This window comes from Periophthalmus magnuspinnatus, chromosome 13 (genome assembly GCF_009829125.3).
Source record: "Periophthalmus magnuspinnatus isolate fPerMag1 chromosome 13, fPerMag1.2.pri, whole genome shotgun sequence".
NCBI classification, from domain to species: domain Eukaryota; kingdom Metazoa; phylum Chordata; class Actinopteri; order Gobiiformes; family Gobiidae; genus Periophthalmus; species Periophthalmus magnuspinnatus.
Window position 1 is genome coordinate 29880580 of NC_047138.1, and position 21178 is coordinate 29901757.

The 21178-nt window shown below is 47.1% G+C and overlaps 1 protein-coding gene across 1 annotated transcript in view; it reads left to right on the top strand.

Annotated features, from left to right (window-relative positions):
• The first annotated feature begins 2836 nt into the window (after positions 1–2836).
• Positions 2837–21178, top strand: part of LOC117379909 (seizure protein 6 homolog) — a 74721-nt gene continuing 56379 nt past the window's right edge. Inside the window, 1 exon segment of the mRNA XM_055225824.1 lies at positions 2837–3004. Coding sequence (XP_055081799.1) covers positions 2837–3004 — 168 coding nt within the window.

The following is a 21178-nucleotide window of genomic DNA, read 5'->3' on the forward strand; positions in this document are numbered from 1 at the left end:
AACCAGCAAGAAAGCTAAAGAAAATCGATTTTGCGCAATACCCCCTCTTTAAAAATCACTTGGAAAAGATCTTATTGCGAGCGGTGTCGCCTCTCCACAGATGCGACCTGTAACTAGCTAACTCTCCTAGTGGCACCAGGTGTATATGGCTAGATAGACAAGTTTAAGGCTGTACTGTGCGACATTTTAGACAAAGTGTTAGCATGTTCGCGGAGAGATGCTAGTAAAGCAGGTGGCACTAGAAAAGTTGCGCAGTACACCTTTAGTTTGTCCTCGGTTGACATGTTTGAGAGCCGCTGTTGGAAAGTATCTGGGAAAAAAAAAAGTGAACCGGCGCTCAGGATGAAATTGCTCCATATTTCTCGCCGCCGGTCCCAGAATGCTTTGCGGTTTCCTGGTGTCTATTAAAAATAAAAGCTCTGGTCGACTGTAGTGTTGTTGTAAAATCCAATAGCTCCAAACCTTAATTACACAGGAGTTTGCTCAGAGTTGCGTCAGATCTCTCCTCTCTGCTCCTCATTCCGGCGGGTTACACCTGACCACACTCTGCCACGCAAACTACACCGCACTTCAATGTAGAGTCTCACTGGGTTTATGGTTTGTTCTGGTGGTAAAACTTTAAAAGTCCAGTGTTACGCAAAAGTGAGTCTTGAGATTTAGAGCATGTTATAATGTTATTAAGTCATCAGAAAGATACAGAGAGAGGAGAGAGGAGAGAAGACAAAGGAGAGGAGGAGAGGGGAGGCGAGGAGAGAGGAGAGGGGAGAGAAGAGAGGAGGAGAGAGGGAGGAGAGAGGAGAGGGGAGAGGAGGAGAGGGGAGAAGGGAGAGGGGAGAGGAGGAGAGAGGAGGAGAGAGAGGGGAGAGGAGGAGAGAGGGAGGAGAGAGGAGAGAAGAGAGGGGCGAGGAGGAGAGAAGAGAGGGGAGAAGAGAGAGGAGAGGAGGAGAGAAGAGAGGGGAGAGGGGGAGAGAGGAGGGGAGAGGAGGAGAGAAGAGAGGGGAGAGGAGAGGGGAGGGGAGAGAGGAGGAGAGAAGAGAGGGGAGAGGAGAAGAGAGAGGAGAGGCGAGGAGAGAGGGGAGGAGAGGAGGGGAGAGAGGAGGAGAGAAGAGAGGGGAGAGGAGGAGAGGAGAGAAGAGGAGAGAGGAGAAGAGGGGAGAGAGGAGAGAGAAAGAGGAGAGAGGAGAGAAGAGAGGAGGAGAGAGGATAGGCGAGGAGAGAGGACGACAGGGGAGAGGAGAGGAGAGAGGAGGAGAGGAGGGAGGAGAGGGAGGAGAGAGGAAAGGGGACAGAGGGGAGAAGACAGAGAGGGGAGAGAGGGAGGAGAGAGAAGAGGAGGGAGGAGGAGAGGGGAGGAGAGAGGAGGAGAGGTAGAGGAGGTAGGAGAAGGGATAGGAGAGAGAGGAGAGGGGAGAGAGGAGGGAGGAGAGAGGAAAGCAGAGTGGAGAGAGATGAGGGGAGAGGAGAGAGAGGAGAGCAGGGAGAGAGAGAGGAGATGGGAGCAGAGAGGGAGAGAGAGTGATAGAGAGAGAATAGAGAGAGGATAGCAGATGGGAGAGAGGGAGGAGAAAGAGGAGAGCAGAGGGGAGAGAGGAAAGAGTAGAGCAAAGAGGAAAGTGGAGAGGAGAGAAAGAGAGAGAGAAAGAGAGGAAAGCAGAGGGCGGAGAGGGGAGAGAGAGAGAGAGAGAGGAGAGACCAGAGGGGAGAGAGGAGAGCAGAGAGGAAAGAGAGAAGAGAGAGAGAGAGTGGAAGGAGAGAGAGTGGAGCAGACTGCAGCTCTGTGGATCTCTGGTCTCTGTCGATCGGATGTGAACTCAGCGCAGTTTAAATCAATAAGAACAAACCAGGCGAGACAACAACTTTATTAACCCCGAACAAGAGACAAACACATTAAAGGCTTTCACACATAACGAGACATTAAAGGTGCAGTGTGTAACTTTCCTGATGGAGCGTTTGACACCTGCTTTTCTCCATGGATCACATGTTCCTGCTTTGCCATGAACGCTCCACACAGACATATATTAGTAGATACGGTGTTCGATGCTAATGTGACGCTCATTAGGGAAGATCGTCCGTTCCCTATAGCCGTTAGCATTAGCCAGCAAAAAACGTTAATACCGCTAATACCGCTAATACCGCTAATACCAACCCATCAATTATATATGGGTCAAAATCTTGTTAAAAGTCACTGTTGAGTTTGTAAACCTTTTTCTGTTTTATTTTAGATCATAATTAGTGTGTAGAAGTAGCGTCTGAGCTAACGGCTAGCCAATTGTTAGAGGAGATTTCTGAACTTAGCGACACACTTAGCAAGGGCAGCGGCGGCGCCAAGTGATCGAGCTGTAGCATCGCGCAAAGATGGAGGTGGTGTCTGTGAGTGTCCACGGTTCCACAGAGCTGCATTAAACGTATCTATCGCCATGGAGACGAGCTGCGCGCTGTAACGCTGCTTCAGACCGCGGAGGTGTTTTTAGCATTAGAAAATCTGTAATTAGATTTAAAAAAAATAAAATCTGCTGAGAGGTTGTGTGTAGGGAATGGGGAAGAGAGGAAAGAAAAAGAAAGGAGAGGATGGAGAGAGGAAAGAGAGAAGGAGGAGAAACAGGAGAGAAAGAAGAGAATGGAGAAAGAGTGGAGGGTAAAGTGAGAGGGACTGACGTAGAAAGAGGGGGAGCCTGAGAGGAGAGATATTGACAGAGAAAGTGACATGAAAGAGAAGAAATCAGAGACAGAGAAAGAGAGAAGAGGAGAGAGAGAGAGAGAGAGGGGGACAGAGGAGTGGAGGAGAATCAAAGGCCATAGGGGCCTTTGATTCGGCTCCATCAAATGTGTCCTGGACATGAAAGAAAAACTCAGACAACAGACTGAAGAGCTCCTCAGTGTGGGCCTCGGAGTGGGCCTCAGGGTGGCCCTCAGTGTGGCCCTCAGGGTGGGCCTCGGAGTGGGCCTCGGAGTGGGCCTCGGAGTGGGCCTCGGAGTGGGCCTCAGAGTGGGCCTCAGAGTGGAGGTACGTCTGTGTGTGTCGCTGCTAATGCTAATGCTAATGCAGGAGCCTAATAAATATTTAAATGACTCCACTGGAACAACTAAAAATAGTCGGGTCGTCTTGACTCTACAAATTTGTTGTTTAACGTTTTAAGGTTTTCTTCTTCTTCTTCTTCCTCACAAAGTTTGTTTTCTGGTTAAGTATAAAACCCCTCTTTCTCATTCCTCTGCCTCCCTCTCCTTTCCTCCTCTTTCCTCCCTCTTCTCCCTCTCCTCTCTCTGCTCCCTATCTCGTCTGTCCCCTCTCTCTCCTCCCTCTCTTTTCTCTCCTCTTTCTCCTCTCCTTCCCTCTTCTCTCTCTCCGTTCTCTCCTCCCTCTCTCTGTTCTCTCCTCCCTCTCTCTGTTCTCTCCTCTCCTCTTTCTGTTCTCTCCTCTCCTCCCTCTCTCTGTTCTCTCCTCTCTCCCTCTCCTCCCTCTCTCTCTCCTCTCCTCCCTCTCTCTCCTCTCCCCCTCTCCTCCCTCCCTTCTCTCCTCCGTCCTCGCTCACAGTCTCGTTGGATCGGTGTGTTTTCCATTAACACCTGGCAGTTTTTATGGAGCGTCTGATTTTCCTGGTGTAAAACTCGTCCTGGAGCAGACGTTTGAACAGAGGTGATAATGAAACAGCCCCCGAGTCGAGGAGGAGCTGCGTGTTCAAAGAGCGACTGTAGAGGATTTAGGCTCAATATTGTACCCCAGAAAAAACTGTATTGCAACTACTTCTATTAATACTTTTGTGGTTACTGCTAGTACTACTATACCACTATTTTTCTGTTGTTTACTATTTACTTATCTGCAATTTATACTACTGTACTTTAGTTTATCAGAATCAGAATCAGAAGACTTTTATTGCCATAGTCTGTGAACACAGTTCACAAACTAGGAACTTACTTCGGTGAAAAAGTGCAACATAAACACACTGAATAAATACAAATACAAATAAGGGCATGCACAAAGTTAAAAAGATATGCTTAAAAAAATCAAATGAAATACTTAAAGGGAGAAAATATATACAACAGCAGCATCAGAACAACAGTGCAAACATGGCTTATTAAAGTGACCAGTGTTATTAAGTGTCCAGTTTAGTGCAGATATTATAAAGTGTTCATGAGACAAACAGCAGAGGGGAAGAAACTGTTCTTATGGCGAGAGGTTCTGGTCCCAATGGACCGTAGCCTCCTGCCAGAGGGAAGTGGCTCAAATAGTCCATGTCCAGGGTGAGAAGTGTCAGCTGCTATACGGCCTGCTCCCCCCGAGTCCTGGAGACGTACAGGTCCTGTAGAGATGGAAGGAGCAGCCAATCACCTTCTCAGCAGAGGCACAATGTGCTGCAGTCTCTGTCTGTCCCTGGCATTGGCCCCAGCGAACCACACAGTGATGGAGGAGGTGAGGATGGACTCAATGATGGAAGTATAAAACTGCACCATCATCTGGACCGGCAGCTTGAGTTTCCTCAGCTGCTGCAGGTGGAACATCCTCTGCGGGGCTTTCTTGATGAGGGAGCTGATGGTCGGCTCCCACTTGAGATCCTGGGTGATGCAGGTGCCCAGGAAGCGGAAAGAGTCCACAGTGGTGATGGGGGAGTCCGTCAGGGTGAGGGGAGGCAGGGGGGCTGTGACTTTCCTGAAGTCCACGATCATCTCCACTGTCTTCTGGGCGTTGAGCTCCAGGTTGTTGCTGCTGCACCAGGACACCAGCCGGTCCACCTCCCTCCTGTAGGCAGACTCATCGCTGTCCGAGATGAGTCCGATGAGGGTGGTGTCATCCGCAAACTTAACCAGTTTGACGGAGTCGTGGCTGGAGGTGCAGCAGTTGGTGTACAGGGAGAAGAGCAGGGGAGAAAGTACACAGCCCTGTGGAGATCCTGTGCTGATAGTCCGAGTGTCCGAGACATTCTTCCCCAGCCGCACGCGCTGTCTCCTGTCTGTCAGGAAGTCAGTGATCCACCTGCAGGTGGAGTCAGGCACGTTGAGCTGAGCGAGCTTGTCCTGGAGCAGAGCAGGGAGGATGGTGTTGAATGCAGAGCTGAAGTCCACAAACAGGATCCTGGCGTAGGTTCCCGGGGAGTCCAGATGCTGGAGGATGAAGTGAAGGGCCAGGTTAATGGCGTCGTCCACAGACCGATTGGCTCTGTAGGCAAACTGCAGAGGGTCCAGGAGGGGGGAGGTGAGGGACTTGAGGTGGTGCAGGACCAGGCGTTCAAATTACTTCATGACTACAGACGTCAGCGCCACAGGTCTGTAGTCATTAAGTCCAGTGATCCTGGGCTTCTTGGGGACGGGGACAATGGTGGACAGCTTGAAGCATGACTCTATGACTCTACTACTATTGGTACTGTTCCTGCTACTGCTACTACTGCTGCTGCTACTGCTGCTGCTGCTACTACTACTACTACTACTACTAAGACTACTACTGCTACTACTACTCCTGCTACTATGATGCCAGCCTGAAGGTTTTAAAGCATTATTTTGTCTTCTTGCATGAAAAGATAAATAGAAAAAAACATAAAGGCAGTTACCGCACACAGTATTTAAATGAGATACTGGAGGGATTTAACCTACAACCTCCGCTTTTTCTTCCATTATTAAACATTTCTTTTTCTAGTTTTCTTATCTTGGTGTTAACTCTGTTTGTCCTGAAAGTGCCCTCTCCCTGTGTGCACTCCACATGTGTTTAAAGTACACTTTAAAGTACACTTTAAAGTACACTTTAAAGTGCACTTAAATACACGCCCACAGTTTAGATTTATGACCCTGACCCAAGAGAATTAATGGTTAATGTGTCGTTAAATGATACTGTGATTGACAGCTGGGTCACATGATGCAGTGGGTCACATGATGCAGTGGGTTTGATTGACAGCCGGGTCACATGATGCAGTGGGTCACATGATGCAGTGGGTTTGATTGACGGCTGGGTCACGTGATGCAGTGGGTTTGATTGACGGCCGGGTCACGTGATGCAGTGGGTCACATGATGCAGTGGTTTTGATTGACAGCTGGGTCACATGATGCAGTGGGTCACATGATGCAGTAGGTTTGATTGACAGCCGGGTCACATGATGCCGTGGTTTTGATTGACAGCCGGGTCACGTGATGCAGTGGGTTTGATTGACAGCTGGGTCACATGATGCAGTGGGTTTGATTGACAGCTGGGTCACATGATGCAGTGGGTTTGATTGACAGCTGGGTCACATGATGCAGTGGGTTTGATTGACAGCTGGGTCACGTGATGCAGTGGGTTTGATTGACAGCTGGGTCACATGATGCAGTGGGTTTGATTGACAGCCGGGTCACGTGATGCAGTGGGTCACGTGATGCAGTGGGTTTGATTGACAGCTGGGTCACATGATGCAGTGGGTCACGTGATGCAGTGGGTCACGTGATGCAGTGGGTTTGATTGACGGCCGGGTCACATGATGCAGTGGGTTTGATTGACGGCTCATCCACCCACTCAGAGGAGGTTTACAGTATATTGTATGTTTGTACAGATGGCTCAAAGTGCCGTATGGCGTGATGTGGAGATGACAGCTTTTACAAGATAATAAAGGAGAGAGAGCTGAGTTCTATTTGATATTAAAACACATTTACAAAACTGCTCAACAGAAATAATTAAAATACAATCCAGAGTGTAACATTTTAAAGGTGCGGTACCTAAAAACATAAAAAAAAACTTGTTCATTTTAAACAGTTTGCAGAGCTCCAAAGTTATTCCTTTCTTACCTTATGCATTCAGAGCATCCTGATTATTCACCATGATGAGTTTATAAGCACTTTTCACAGCTTTTATAGAGCTAAGAACAACTGGAACTCATTATCGGACATAAAAACGCTTTATAATCACATGCAGACAGTACACAGCAGATATAATTAGACCTCAAGAGCTGCTTTTACAAAATTCTGCTCAAATACATGCAAAAAATGAGGTACGGAGCCTTTAAAGTTGGGTTCACACTTGTCCTGGTTTGGTCCTGGTTTAGTTCCAGTTTAGTCCCAAATAAGGAGGAACTATTGAAAACGAAACAAAACATAAACCAGAACAACAAACAAACATCTGAATTTTGACAGTTATAAAGCTCGTTGGATTCTCTTCGTTCCTCTGGCTCAGTTTTAACCTCGTGATTTCAGAACGTTGTGATGTCACATGACCCCGTTGGAGGCTCTTCATCAGCGCTGCTCCACATAGAGTTACATAACGGAGGATGTGTGCCCTTGCGTTGCCATAGAAGTTCATTTCTGTGTGATTTATGTGCGCACGGCAGATGGCGCCCTGCTGACGTCGACGCAGTGACCTCGCACCGTTTAAACTCTCTTTACATAATCGACTGTTTACATTTAAAATTACGAATGTGCGGATTCACATTTCATACAAACAGGCGGCATGGACTGGAGCGAATTCATAATAAAGACGCACTATGTCACTTTTCTGGTGAAAGGTCCACTGGAGATGTCATTGCTTCGTCAAGAATATTCCACAGTACGGCTTTAAACGGTAAATCTATCGCCAAGGAACCAAGCAGGTCAGGTGTATCGAGGTGTTTTTCGTCAACAAAAACACCCATGTTTCAATAAATGCGCAATAGATATGTTTAAAGCCATACTGTGGGACATTTCAAAGCAATAACATAACAACATGTAGCTAACAGAGAAGTTACGTAGTGCGCTAGCCTGGTAAATCCAGACTGTGTTTCTTATACAGAGAGATATCAGTCTGGTCACGTCTCCCTCCGTCACGTCTCAAACCGGAAAACGAAACACGATCGTCCAATCAGATTTGTTTATTTCAGTGACGCATGTGAAACGAGACATCGCTGTTTGATTCTGTAGAAATCCGCCATGTTTTTCAGTCCCCTATGTGTTTTTTTGTTTTTGTTTACTCATAAGCAGCCATATTTGTTTTTATACAGATAGACCATACTCGTCCGTGATTGGCTAATCCACCTGTCAATCACGCCCATGAAGGTGTTATGTAGACTGGAGAAAAGAGCGGCACGTCCGGACTAGGCACGGGACGATATTGAAATGTTGTGTCATGATTATCACTATAACGATTAAAGTCGCTGATAGTTTAAACGTGTTACGGATATGAATAATTATAATTTAAACGTTATGATCAAGTCCCGTACATGTACTTTGTTATCAGTGAAAAAAAACTACAAATTACCAGAGAACATTATGAATAAGCAGCGCCATGGACAGAAATTTGGGGACCCAGGTGAAGAAGTCTCACAATTCTGGGCCCCCCTAACACACTGGGGCCCCATGCAACACGCCCCTTTGCCCCCCCCTCCTGTTGACGCCCCTGTAGTTACGTTTTTTTTTTCTTTTTCTGCACATTCTGGTGATACAAAGGCGATTATCTTTGTTGGTGAGTGTCACGATTGTATAAAATGCCCCACGAACGAGTATTGTTGACCCTTTTAATCATGATAAACGGTATTACTGTGCATCGTTTCATCGCTACTCGTGACATCACCAGGTGGAACTGTGGGTTTTGAGCGCTTGAGACAATAAAAAATGCAGAATTACTGAAAAATTAATGAAACTAAACAGAACTCAACTTGTTTTCGATGAGTAAACAACATTACAACTCGATTAAAAACTACAAAAACAAAGGTAAGCCCCCAGCAGGCAGTTGAAAATGTAAAAGTTACACACTGTGGCGTTTCTATTCAGTGTGGTTCGTTCTCTTTGAGTTGTCTGTTTTGACCTTGCTCGCCCATCTGCATTCTGCCTGTCCACAGCGGTGATTACCTGCCTGTCCTCCGGGGGCAGCGGCCTCCAATAAGAGTCTTCTGGTTCGCCTCAGACTCGCAATGTTCAATTTCCTCCCAAATGGAAAGTCTAATCTGGACGCCGCCGCGGCTTTGTGGGTTTTCTGTCTGCGGAGAGAGATGGACAGACTGAGACAGAGAGAGGGAGGGGGGAGAAGGAGAGGAGGGACAGAGAGAGAGGGAGAGGGAGGGAGAGAGAAAGGAGGAGAAGGAGAAAGAGGGAGAGAGGAGAGAAGAGAGGAGGCAGTGGCTTTGTGGGTTTTCTGTCTGCAGAGAGAGAGATGGACAGACTGAGACAGAGAGAGGGAGGGAGAAAGGGAGGGGGGGAGAAGGAGAGGAGGGACAGAGAGAAAGGGAGAGAGAGAGGGGAGAAAGAGGGAGAGAGGAGAGAAGAGAGGAGACAGCGGCTTTGTGGGTTTTCTGTAGAGAGAGAGATGGACAGAGAGAGAGAGGAACAGAGAGGGAGGGAGAGAGAGAGAAAGGGGAGAAGGAGAGAAAGGTTTTCTGTCTGCCGAGAGAGATGGACAGACAGAGAGGGAGAGAGGGAGGGGGGAGAAGGAGAGGGAGGGACAGGAGAAAGGGAGAGGGAGGGAGAGAGAGAGGGGAGAAAGAGGGAGAGAGGAGGGAAGAGAGGAGACAGCGGCTTTGTGGGTTTTCTGTCTGCGGAGAGATAGATGGACAGAAAGAGAGGGAGGGAGGAGGGAGAGAGAGAGATGGAGGGAGAGAGAAAGGAGAGAAAGAGGGAGAAAGTGGAGAGGGGAGGAGGCAGCAGCTTTGTGGGTTATGTCTGCGGAGAGAGAGATGGACAGAGAGACAGAGAGAGAGAAGAGGGAGCGAGAGAGAAAGGGTAGAAGGAGAGAAAGGGGGAGAAGTAGAAAGAGGGGGCAAGGAGAGAGGGGAGGAGGCAGCGGCTTTGTGGGTTTTCTGTCTGCAAAGAGAGAGAGATGGACAAATTGAGAGAGAGGGAGGGGAACAGAAAGAGAGAGAGAGGGGGGGGGAGAAGGAGAGTGAGGGGGAGAAGGAGAGTGAGGGGGAGGGGAGAGAGGGGAGGAGACATCGGCTTTGTGGGATTTCTGTCTGCGGAGAGAGATGGATAGACAGAGAGGAAAGAAGGAAGGAGGCTGTGTTTTTCAGTTTTTTTTCTGTCTACGGAGACAGAGATGGACAGAGTGAAAGGGAGGAGAGAGAGGGGAAGAAGGAGAGAGAAGAGGAGAGGGAAAAGAGGGGAAGAGAGGAAGAGTTTTGCACTTTCTGTTGCAGTCCTGAGAGGGAGAGAGGGACAGGGAAAGAGAGAAGGAGAAAAGAGAGGGAGAGAAAGAGAGCGGGGTTGGGAGGGTTGTTTATCTGTCTGCTGAAAGGGAGAGTGAGGGGAGAGAGATGAAATGAGGGGTAGGAGAGGGGAGAAGAGAAAAGAGAGACAGGTGAGAAAGAGAGAGATAGAGTAGGGAGAGACGGGGAAGAGACGGAGACACAGCAACTCAAGGACAACCCAGTGAGAGACTGAATATTACTCCGAAGTTTGCTTTTGTGAACAGAGAGAGAGAGGGAGGAGAAAAATCTAACAGAAGAAGAGAGAGAAGTAGAGAACGATATAAGTTGTAATCTACCCGTGGATTATTATGTTGTATTTTGGACATTTTAAATCACAATATTCATCAAAAACGACTTAATAAAAGAAGCAAATCCGTTGACTTCCTCGTTAGAAAAGCGTGGCGTCCAATGGGAGCTGCCGTCGCCGTAAACGTCATCACAACAAAGCGCCGTGTAGCTGTCGGCGCCCCCTACGGACAGCTGCACGTCACGCCAGAGAGAGAAACTGGAGAGGGAAGTGCGTACGTCACAGTGAAGGTGAAAAACAGGGATCGATCAACAAAATGGCGTCTTTAAAACAAGCGATTAAAAATTCCTCAAACATGAATCAGTCCTAATACAACTTCCAGAGAGTAAATGAGAAGGAAACGACTACAACACGTTTAAAAACTTCTGAAACGTCCATTTCGCGTAACACGTGACCTTTAAGGCGTCGCTTTAAACATCGTGAAACGCCCACAGCCCAAACAGTATCATCAACTTTTATGCTGTCCTCCATTTTGTGCCGTTCTAAATTCACGAGGAGCAGCCCACGCTTTCCCATTTAAACTGCAGAAATGATTACGTCCCATCGCCTTTAAATGTCACGTGGCGTGGCTGATATTCCGCACTGCTCTTAAAGGCACCGTATCTGACGTTTACTGTCACTTTATGCACTCAGAACACTCTAATTATTCACAGCGATGAGTTTATAAGCACTTTTCACGACTTTCAGACACCAATGCGTGTTTTTTTCCCCCCTGCGGCATCAACTAGCATGCTAACTGCGCACTTCCTGAATCATCCGACGCTATAATTAGATGCAGACGGCGCGCGGCGGACTTATTTTGACCTCCAGAGCTGCTTATACGCTATATCTGTGATGGGGCAAGGCACATTTTTGCTCAAATACGTGGGACAAAATGGAGGACAGGACCTTTAAATGCCACGTGGTGTCACTGATATTTCCCACTGCCCTTAAATGCCACAGTTCGGATGGTTCTTTGGAGCTTGGCCCTATCTCGCAATGGGATTTATTACTTTTAGATTATCAGAGCGGGTTCATGGTTCATCTGAATGTAATCTGGCATTTATCCAAATCCCACTGATGTGTGTAATAAGATAAGATGAGTGATAGAGAGATCTGTACTGAAAACATAGATCATCCCAAACTTTTTTCACTAAAACCTTGTGGACATCTTAAAGAGCGGGGGCTTTTTGGAGCTTTCGACCATGTTATAACGTTGTTCCCTCATCAAAAACTAACTAAACTATGTCTAAAGTGGTTTAAGACGTCATCCGTGCATGTTTGAGTAATCTAGCGATCTCTCCCGGGTCCTAGCTGTACAAGACTCCGCCCACAAGTCTACATCACCCATGCGCCCACGTGACAATCCTCCATAAATAAACAAAAACATGATGATCTGTCCATCTGTCCCTCTGTCTCTCTGTACCTCTGTCCCTCAGTCTGTCTGTCCCTCTGTCCATCTGTCCCTCTGTCCCTCAATACCTCTGTCCCTCAGTCCGTCTGTGTCAATAATGAATAAAATACTGGACATATATCAGACCAGAGCGGGTTTAGCAAAAGGATCAATATTCAAACTGGTATTGAAGGATTTATGATTGAGTTTCTGTGGTTTAAATCTGCTCTTGGTATTTTGTGGCAGTGGTAGATGAAATACTCCATGTTGTTACTTAAGTAAAAGTACAGATACAGAAGTAAGAAGTCACTCAAGTAAAAGTATGAAAAAAACATGAAAAAAATCTACTTAGGTAAAAGTATTTAAGTACCTGTTTAAAAATATACTTGGAAAATACATTTTTAAGGTGTAAATGTAGAGATATTGATTAAAAAGTATTTATATTTTGTTCAACAGTAACAATTTGAATCAGTTTCTTCATTTTTCTTAGTACTTTTGTGTATTTATTTTTGTTTCCTCAAAGCCGAAGCTCGAAATCGAAAACTTTATACCACAGGCAAGGTAAAAATAACCCCTCAAACAATGTTACGAAAAATACTTTTTAGTTTTTAGTCCTGTTCAAAAACGTAGTGAAGTAAAAGTAAAAAGTATCCACTGTAAAATGTACTTTGTCCTAAAAACTCTACTACTTTTACTTGGCTGCCTTCACCATTGGTCAGTGACATAAATGAGTTTCAATATTATCGTTTATCTTCTGTATTTTCTTCAGCGATATATCGACCTTCAGTACATGTTCCCGTGACGGTCCTAGCTACACGTGACAGGAAATACACCGCTCTTGTTTTGGATTTACTTTGTAGTTTTAAAAAGATCATTATTTTCCGGCGGGGCCCTTAAAAAACACATCTCGATAAGTCCATTAAAGTCACCCGTCTCTATCTGTCTCCAGCAGTAATCAGCTTTACAGTGCGTTATTACAACAGCCGCTCTGATAAGGCCGACTCCGCAGACTAAATCATTTCATTTGAGAGGGACGTGATTTATCGGGCTCTTTGTCTGCGCCCGATCCAAAGCTTGTTTTTCACTTCTTAATTATGAGCGGTGCCTGAGGCGGTGGGTGTTTTAAAAAAAGGGTAAAAATAGCTCTGTTTTGTGGGCGACTTGTTAGGAAAATGTGAGAGAGTGGAGTTAAAAAGTTAAGGTGAAAGTAAAATTCGAATGGTTTTGTGGTAATGTTTGTAGAAGAGGATACTTCGATACAAAACACGGTCAGGATACTGCGTTAAAGAGCGGGGGTGTTTTACTTCATATTTAAAACGCTGTGTTGCCTTTTATGGTTTTGAAAATAATATAATCACCCAAAACAACATATTAACTTGTTTTATAAGTATCACCATATTTTCCGGACGGGGGTGCGACTTATACTCAGGTGTGACTTATACTCAGGTGCGACTTATACTCCGGCGCGACTTATACTCCGGCGCGACATATACTCCTGCGCGACTTATACTCAGGCGCGACTTATACTCAGGCGCGACTTATACTCCTGTGCGACTTATACTCCGCTGCGACTTATACTCCGCTGCGACTTATACTCAGGTGCGACTTATACTCCTGTGCGACTTATACTCCGGTGCGACTTATACTCAGGTGCGACTTATACTCAGGTGCGACTTATACTCAGGTGCGACTTATACTCCTGTGCGACTTATACTCCTGTGCGACTTATACTCCGCTGCGACTTATACTCCGCTGCGACTTATACTCAGGTGCGACTTATACTCCTGTGCGACTTATACTCCGGTGCGACTTATACTCAGGTGCGACTTATACTCCGGTGCGACTTATACTCAGGTGCGACTTATACTCCGGTGCGACTTATATTATACTCCAGTGCGACTTATACTCCGGTGCGACTTATACTCCTGTGCGACTTATACTGAGGTGCGACTTATATTATACTCCAATGCGACTTATACTCAGGTGCGACTTATACTCAGGTGCGACTTATACTCCGGTGCGACTTATACTCTGGTGCGACTTATACTCCGGTGCGACTTATACTCCTGTGCGACTTATACTCCTGTGCGACTTATACTCAGGTGCGACTTATACTCAGGTGCGACTTATATTATACTCCAGTGCGACTTATACTCCTGTGCGACTTATACTCCGGTGCGATTTATACTCCTGTGCGACTTATACTCCTGTGCGACTTATACTCCGGTGCGATTTATACTCCGGTGCAAAAATACTGTACTTTCATTATTTTTTTTCTTTATACGAAAAAGTTCAAACTAACATTTCAGTACAGCTCAACAGATCGAGTCCTCAGATCCAGTGTCAGGCCGGTGTGAGGTGTATAGCAATCCTCAGGACAAAAGTGTTTCTCCTCTGTGTACTGCAGTATCACAGCAGCCTCCAGGGGGAGCTAAGTAAAAGGCAAAGGCAGAGTTCTGTGATTGACAACAATTAGGTCTGTCATGATAATTACTATAATGACTTATCGTTCAATATATGAAACTACTTTGGGACATTTTTTTGTGTTTTTTTTGGGCGATATGATCAGATTTCAGCTGTAAAAGCCTGAATTAATAACTTTTAAGACTCATTACAGATGCAAACTATGTTACTTTTTAAGGATATTGTAGATTTAAAATAGTTTTTGAGGTTTAAATCTGCTCTTGGGTTTTTGTGGCAGTGGTGGATGAATTATTAAATCCTGTTAGTTAAATAAAAGTACAGATACAGAGGTAGAAAGTTACTCGAGTAAAAGTATCACATGAAAAAAATCGACTTAAGTACGTGTTTAAAAATGTAATGTAAGAGTAAAAAGTATTTCACACAAGTTTTGTTCATTTTTTTTAAGTGTAAATGTAGAGATATGGATTAAAAATGAAACTTGTGTCCTCTGTGTCCTGCAGTATCACAGCAGCCTCTAGGGGGAGCCAGGTGAACTCAGACCCTCACTCTCCGCTCTGTCGTTTTGGTCGGTGACGAGACAAACCATTGTAGAAAATCTGTTGCATAGTTGTATAAAGTCTGTAGCATTTCGGAGCTAGCTGGTTAGCATCGCTAGCTCCGTGTAGCGTTGCCATGGATACAGGAAAAACAAACCACAATCCAATGATCCTTCAGTTCATAGTTGGTCAAAATGTACGAATATTAAGAGACAGGAGCGAGGGAGAAAGGAGGATAAAGAGAAGGAGAAAAGATAGAGAGCGTACAAGACGGAGTGAGAGAAGGAGGAGGGTGAAGGAGAAGAAAGAGAGAGGAAGGTGCGAGAGGTGTCGAAGGTAGATACAGGAAAAACAAACCACAATCCAATGATCCTTCAGTTCATAGTTGGTCAAAATGTACGAATATTAAGAGACAGGAGCGAGGGAGAAAGGAGGATAAAGAGAAGGAGAAAAGATAGAGAGCGTACAAGACGGAGTGAGAGAAGGAGGAGGGTGAAGGAGAAGAAAGAGAGAGGAAGGTGCGGGAGGTGTCGAAGGTAGATACAGGAAAAACAAACCGCTCAAATCGCCCATCGTCCTTAACTTCTGTCCTTTTTGAACTTCTTAATTCCCAAATGCTAAGTAAAAAATGTGCTTTGCTCAGTGTGTCAGCTAGTCAGCCACAAGAGCAGGAAAATCACCATCACCGTGGCGATTACAGACAACGATGGGGGAAAAGTGGCCCTCGCCCTCATCGCATTCTAGACTCTGAAAATCTAATAGCGCAAAGCCGTTTTGAATAAGAAATCTCATCAGACGCTTTTATTCGTCCAAACCGCGGCGTGGATAATCTCTCTGTTTGAATAAGCCGGCGTGTGAGGTTCAAGTGCCTCTGACGGCGTGCGTTTTTATCGCCGTCTCTCCGCCTCGTATCAGGAGGAGAGGATATCGGCGCCGCATCTCTCTGTATGTGAAGTATCCGCGTGTTTGTGGGGGGAAAGGCGAGACGGGACGCGGCGTTTTGAGTGAAAACAGAAGCAGATATAAGAGAGATCTTTGTCGCCGTGGTTACGCTATGACAGTTTATCACACGCTCACAGAACCTGGATCTGTACTGAACCGGAAAACTGCTCCGTGCGAACCTGTCAGAGATTCAGATCAGCGACAGGAGAGAGGGGGGAGAGGAGGGAGAGAGGGGGAGGAGAGAGGGAGAGGAGAGAGGGGGAGGAGAGAGAGGAGAGGAGAGTGAGGAGGGAGAGGAGGGAGAGAGGGAGAGAGGAGAGAGAGAGAGGGAAGAGAACAGGAGGGCTGAGAGAGAGGAGGGAGAGAGGGGGAGGAGAGAGGGAGAGGAGGAGAGAGGGGAGGAGAGAGAGGAGGAGAGGAGAGAGAGAGGGGGGGAGGAGAATGGGAGGAGAGAGGGAGGGCTGAGAGAGGAGGGAGAGAGGGGAGAGGAGGGAGAGAGGGGGAGGAGAAAGAGGAGGGAGAGGGGAGAGAGGAAGGAGAGGGGGAGAGGAGAGAGAGGAGGGAGAGAGGGAGAGGAGAGAGGAGGGAGAGAGGGAGAGGAGAGAGGGAGAGGAGAGAGGGGGAGGAGAGAGGAGGAGGAGAGAGGAGGAGGAGAGAGGGGAGGGAGAGAGAGGGGGGGAGGAGAGAGGGGAGGGAGAGAGAGAGGGGGAGGAGAGAGGGGAGGGAGAGAGAGGGGGGGAGGAGAAGGGGAGGAGAGAGGGCTGAGAGAGGAGGGAGAGAGGGAGGAGAAGGGGAGGAGGGAGAGAGGTGCAGGAAAGGGGAGGAGAGAGGGAGAGAGGGGGCTGGAGGAGATGGAGAGGAGAGAGAGGGGGAGAGGAGGGAGAGAGGGGGAGGAGAGAGGGAAGTGGAGGGAGAGAGGGGGAGGAGATGGAGAAGGGGAGATGAGAGAGGGGGAAGGGAGAAAGATGTGGAGGAGATGGGGAGGAGAGAGAAATGGGAGAGAAGAAGGTGGAAGGAGAGAGGTAGAGGAGATGGAGAGGAGAGAAAGAGAGAAAAAGGAGAATGAGAAAGGAGAAAATAGGGTAGAAGGAGAGAGGTGGAGGAGAAGGGAAGGAGAGAGATGGGAGAGAAGTAGAGGAGGTGGGGAGGGTGGAAGGAGAGAGGAGGAGACAGACAAGGAGAGGAGAGAGAATGAGAGAGAAGGGAAAAGGTGATGGGAGAGAGAGAAGAGGATGGAAGGGAGAAGCGGGGGAGATGGAGAAGGGAAGGAGAGAGTACACGAGACAAGAGAGAGGTGGGAAAGGGAAGGGAGAGGGCAGAGAGAAGAGGAAGTAGAAGGAAAGAGGTAGCGGGAGATATAGAAGCGGAGGAGAGAGAAAGATAGAAAGAGCGGGGAGAGCAGGAAGGGAGAGAGAAGAGGAAGTGGAAGGAGAGAGGCGAAGGGGACGGAGAAGGGGAGGAGAGAGAAAGAGACAGAGAGGTCCAAATGTTGAACCTTCTCATTATTCCTTCCCTCCCACCTTCATCTCTCTTTCTTCTCCCTCACCCTCGTCTCTCTTTTCTCTCACCCCTCTCTCCATTCCTCTCTTTCCTTCTCTACCTTTCCCCCTTTTCTCTTGCTCCCTCTTGTACACTCCCTATCTCCTCTCCTCCTCTTTATCCTCCTCTCTCTTACTCCTCTCCCCTTTCTCATCTTTCCCTCTCTCCCTCTCTTCCTGTTTTCCCTCCCCTTCATCTACCCCGTCTCTCTTCCCTCTCTCTGTCTCCATGGCGATGCTATTGCTTTGTCTGGAATGTTCCATATAATAAATTTAACTTCTTAAAAACACTTATTCTTACTGTGAGCAGGGCTGCCTCTCCACAGATCCGACCTGTATCTGGACCTGGAAGCTTCAGAGTTGGTTGATAAGTGAAAAACTCTAGACAAAGCAATAACATCTCCATGGAGACAAGCAAGTGACTAACCCTCTATCAGAAAAGTCCCATAATGAATCTTTAAACCTCCTCAAATGAAAACACAATATTTCGCCGAAGAACCAACAGATACAAACATTAAAAATAACTTCACGGGGTTTTATGTCACAGTCTGTCTCCTCCAGATTTTCAGCTTTGATCCTTGGTCCGCACACTTGGTCCCATGATGCATCTGTTCTGGCGTGATGGGATAAAGAGGGAGTGTCAGATGGATTACGCCGCTGTCAGTTTGAGCTGTTTGAATTGAAATGCTCATCATGGCGGCTCCTCTGGCCTCACGTCCTCTCCTCCGTCTGAAAGTGAAAGACGAGTTTTATTTCACTCCAACACAGTTAAAGTCATTATTTTATAAGATTTGAAGAACAATCTTGCCTCATTTTATCTGGGACTCGCTAAATGTTTGGGATTTTATTACGGGACGGGACAAAAAGCCTAAATGTGACCAAAAATGAACTGTTCCCAAACCTAACGCTAATGCTAACGCTAGCGCTAACCTTAACCTGAAAATGACTTAATATATAGATCTAAAAAAACACATTTGCTCCATAAATGTTGAAAAGATCGAAGGCTAAGCTCCGCCCCCCCCGTAACCTGGCTCTGCTCCGCCGTAGACGAGCGTAAAGGTGAGTTCACTTCCTTAAACAGCAGTGGCAGAGTGGTTAGCATCCCTGCCTCTTCACAAACAGGTTGCAGGTTCTATTCCCGGGTTTGTTCTTCCTCTAAATTCTCTGATTCCTCCTTCAACCTAAAACATGCACCACAGACACATGTGAAGCCCCAGTTTGAGACGCCTGCCCAATCTGCGTCACTCATGCTAGCACGTTAGCATATTTTCAATGTCAACAGTTTGCACTTCATTTAAGTTAAACAGAGAGAGAGAAAAGAGGGAAGGAAGGAGGGAAGAGAGGTAGAGAGAGAAGGGAGAATACAAGTGTAAGAGAAAGGGAGGATGAGAGAGAAAGGAGCGATGGAGAGGAGGATGTAAGAGGAGGATAGGGGGATAGAAAAGAGGACGGGGTGAGTGAGGTGAGGGAGAAAGAGAAGGAAGAGAAGGAGGACAAAGTGAGAGAGCGATACGGGAGGGAGGAAGAGGGTGAGATAGGGGTAGAGGGCAAAAGAGTGAAAGAGGGAAGGAAGGAAGGAAGGAAGGAAGGAGAAAAGAGGAGCAGAGTGACAGAAAGAAGGAATGAGAGAGGGGGCAAAGAAAGAGAATGGAGGGTGGAGGGCTGGAGAGGAGGATCAGGAGGATAGAAAAGAATGAGAAGAGGGAGGAAGAGAGAGAGGGGAGGGAGAAAGAGAAGGAAGAGGAGATGAGAAAGAGAGGAAAAGAAGAGAGAGATTAGGGTGGGAGAAAGGGAGGAGAGCGATAGAGAGAGGAGAATGAAAGGAAGAAGGAGAGAAGAGTAGAGCGTGAGAGAGAAAGGATTGATGAGAGAGGAGACAAAGATAGAGTGTAGACAGTGGAGGGCTGGAGAGGAGGATGAGGAGGGTAGCAGCATAGAAAAGAATGAGAAGAGGGAGGAAGAGAGAGAGGGGATGGAGAAAGAGAAGAAAGAGGAGATGAGAAAGAGAGGAAAAGAAGAGAGAGATTGGGGTGGGAGAAAGGGAGGAGAGCGATAGAGAGAGGAGAATGAAAGGTAAAGGAGGGATGGAGAGAGTGGCGAAGGGATGGAGGGGAGGATGAGGAGAGGAGGAAGGCTGGAGAGGAGGAGGAGGAGGATAGCAGGATGGAAAAGAATGAGAAGAGGGAGGAAGAGAGAGAGGGAGTTTAGGGAACATTTCCAGTTTTATCTTATTTTTGAAGTTTATAATTTTACTTCCTGGTTGGATGAACATGTGACACATGAGGTCATTCCAACTGTTACCTAGCAACCATAATGTAAACAAGGGACAGAACTTGTATCAATTACACAATAGTTCCAATTTGACTAACTCTATTGATTATTAGACCCTCCCTTCTCTTCCTCCCCCTCTACTCCTCTTCTCTCCCTACCCTCCTCCTCTTTGTCCCTCTCTCTCTCCCTCTCCCCTCCACAGCTATAAACACCCTCAACCCAGTTCAGTTGAGGCGTCACTCCAATTTCCTCTCTCGTCACTTACACCCCTCCTCTTCTATGCCCCCGCTCTCTCCTTTTTTTCAATCACTCTCCCCTTTCTCTCACTCTTTCTCGCTCTCCCTCCTTCCCTCCATCTCACTTGCACCCGTGTCCCTCTTGTCCTCCTCTTCTCCCTCGCCCTCCTTTCCTCTTCCATCTCGTCTCTCTCCCTACCTCTCTCCTCTTCTTCCTCCCTCTCTCCTCTCTCTACCTCCTTCCCTCTCTCCTCTCTCTCTCTTTCTCTCTGAGTGACAGACAGTTTACAGTCACACTGCTCTGGTCTGATCCGCCCTGACGTTTGCTTATTGCTGTGTCCGTTCTGCTTGTCTCTCCTCTAACATCCTCCTCTCCCACCTTCCACCTCTCTCTCTCCTCTAATATCCTCCTCTCCCGCCTTCCTCCTCCTCTCTCTCTCCTCTAACATCCTCTCCAGCCCTCCGCCCCTCTTTCTCCCTCCTTTCACTCCCTTTACTTAACCTCTCCTCCTTTTTCTCCCTCCTTAGACTCTCTTCTTTTCCCCCACTCTCACCCTTCTTGCTTTTCTTTCTCCCTCCTCCCCTTCGTTTCTATCCCACTATCGTCGTTCTCATCCTCCTCTAGCCTTCTTCCTTCCCTCTTTCTCTCCATCGCCCTTTACCCCTATCTCACCCTCTTCCTCCCTCCTGTATCCCTCTCTCCCTTTATCCTCCTTCTCTCATCTTTTCTTTCTTCTCTTTTTCCCTTCCCTATGAGGATAGAAAGAATGAGAAGAGAGAGGAAGAGAGTTCCTCCCTCTTCTCATTCTTTCTATCCTCACCATCCTCCTCTCCAGCCCTCCACCCTCTATTCTCTTTCTTTGCCCCCTCTTATTCCTTCTTTTCTCCTTCCTTCCTTTCCTTCCCTCTTTCTATCACCCTCTACCCCTATCTCACCCTCTTCCTTCCTCTCGTATCACTCTCTCCATTTGTCCTCCTTCTCTTCCTCCCTCCCCTCACTCACCCCGTCCTCTTTTAACCCCCCATCCTCCTCTTGCATCCTCCTCTACATCTCTCCTTTCTCTCTCATCCCCTCTTTCTCTCACTCTCTTATTCTCTGTCCCCCTTTTCTCCTTCTCTCTCTACCTCTCTTCCCTCCTTCCTTCCCTCTTTTCTCTCTCTCTGTTTAACTTAAATGAAGTGCAATCTGTTGCTGGTAAAACATTGAAAATATGCTAACGTGCTAGCATGAGTGACGCAGATTGGGCAGGCGTCTCAAACTGGGGCTTCACATGTGTCTGATGTGCAGGTTTTAGGTTGAAGGAGGAATCAGAGAATTTAGAGGAAAAACAAACCCGGGAATAGAACCTGTAACCTGTTTGTGAAGAGGCAGGGATGCTAACCACTCTGCCACTGCTGTTTAATGAAGTGAACTCACCTTTCCGCTCGTCTACGGCGGAGCAGAGCCAG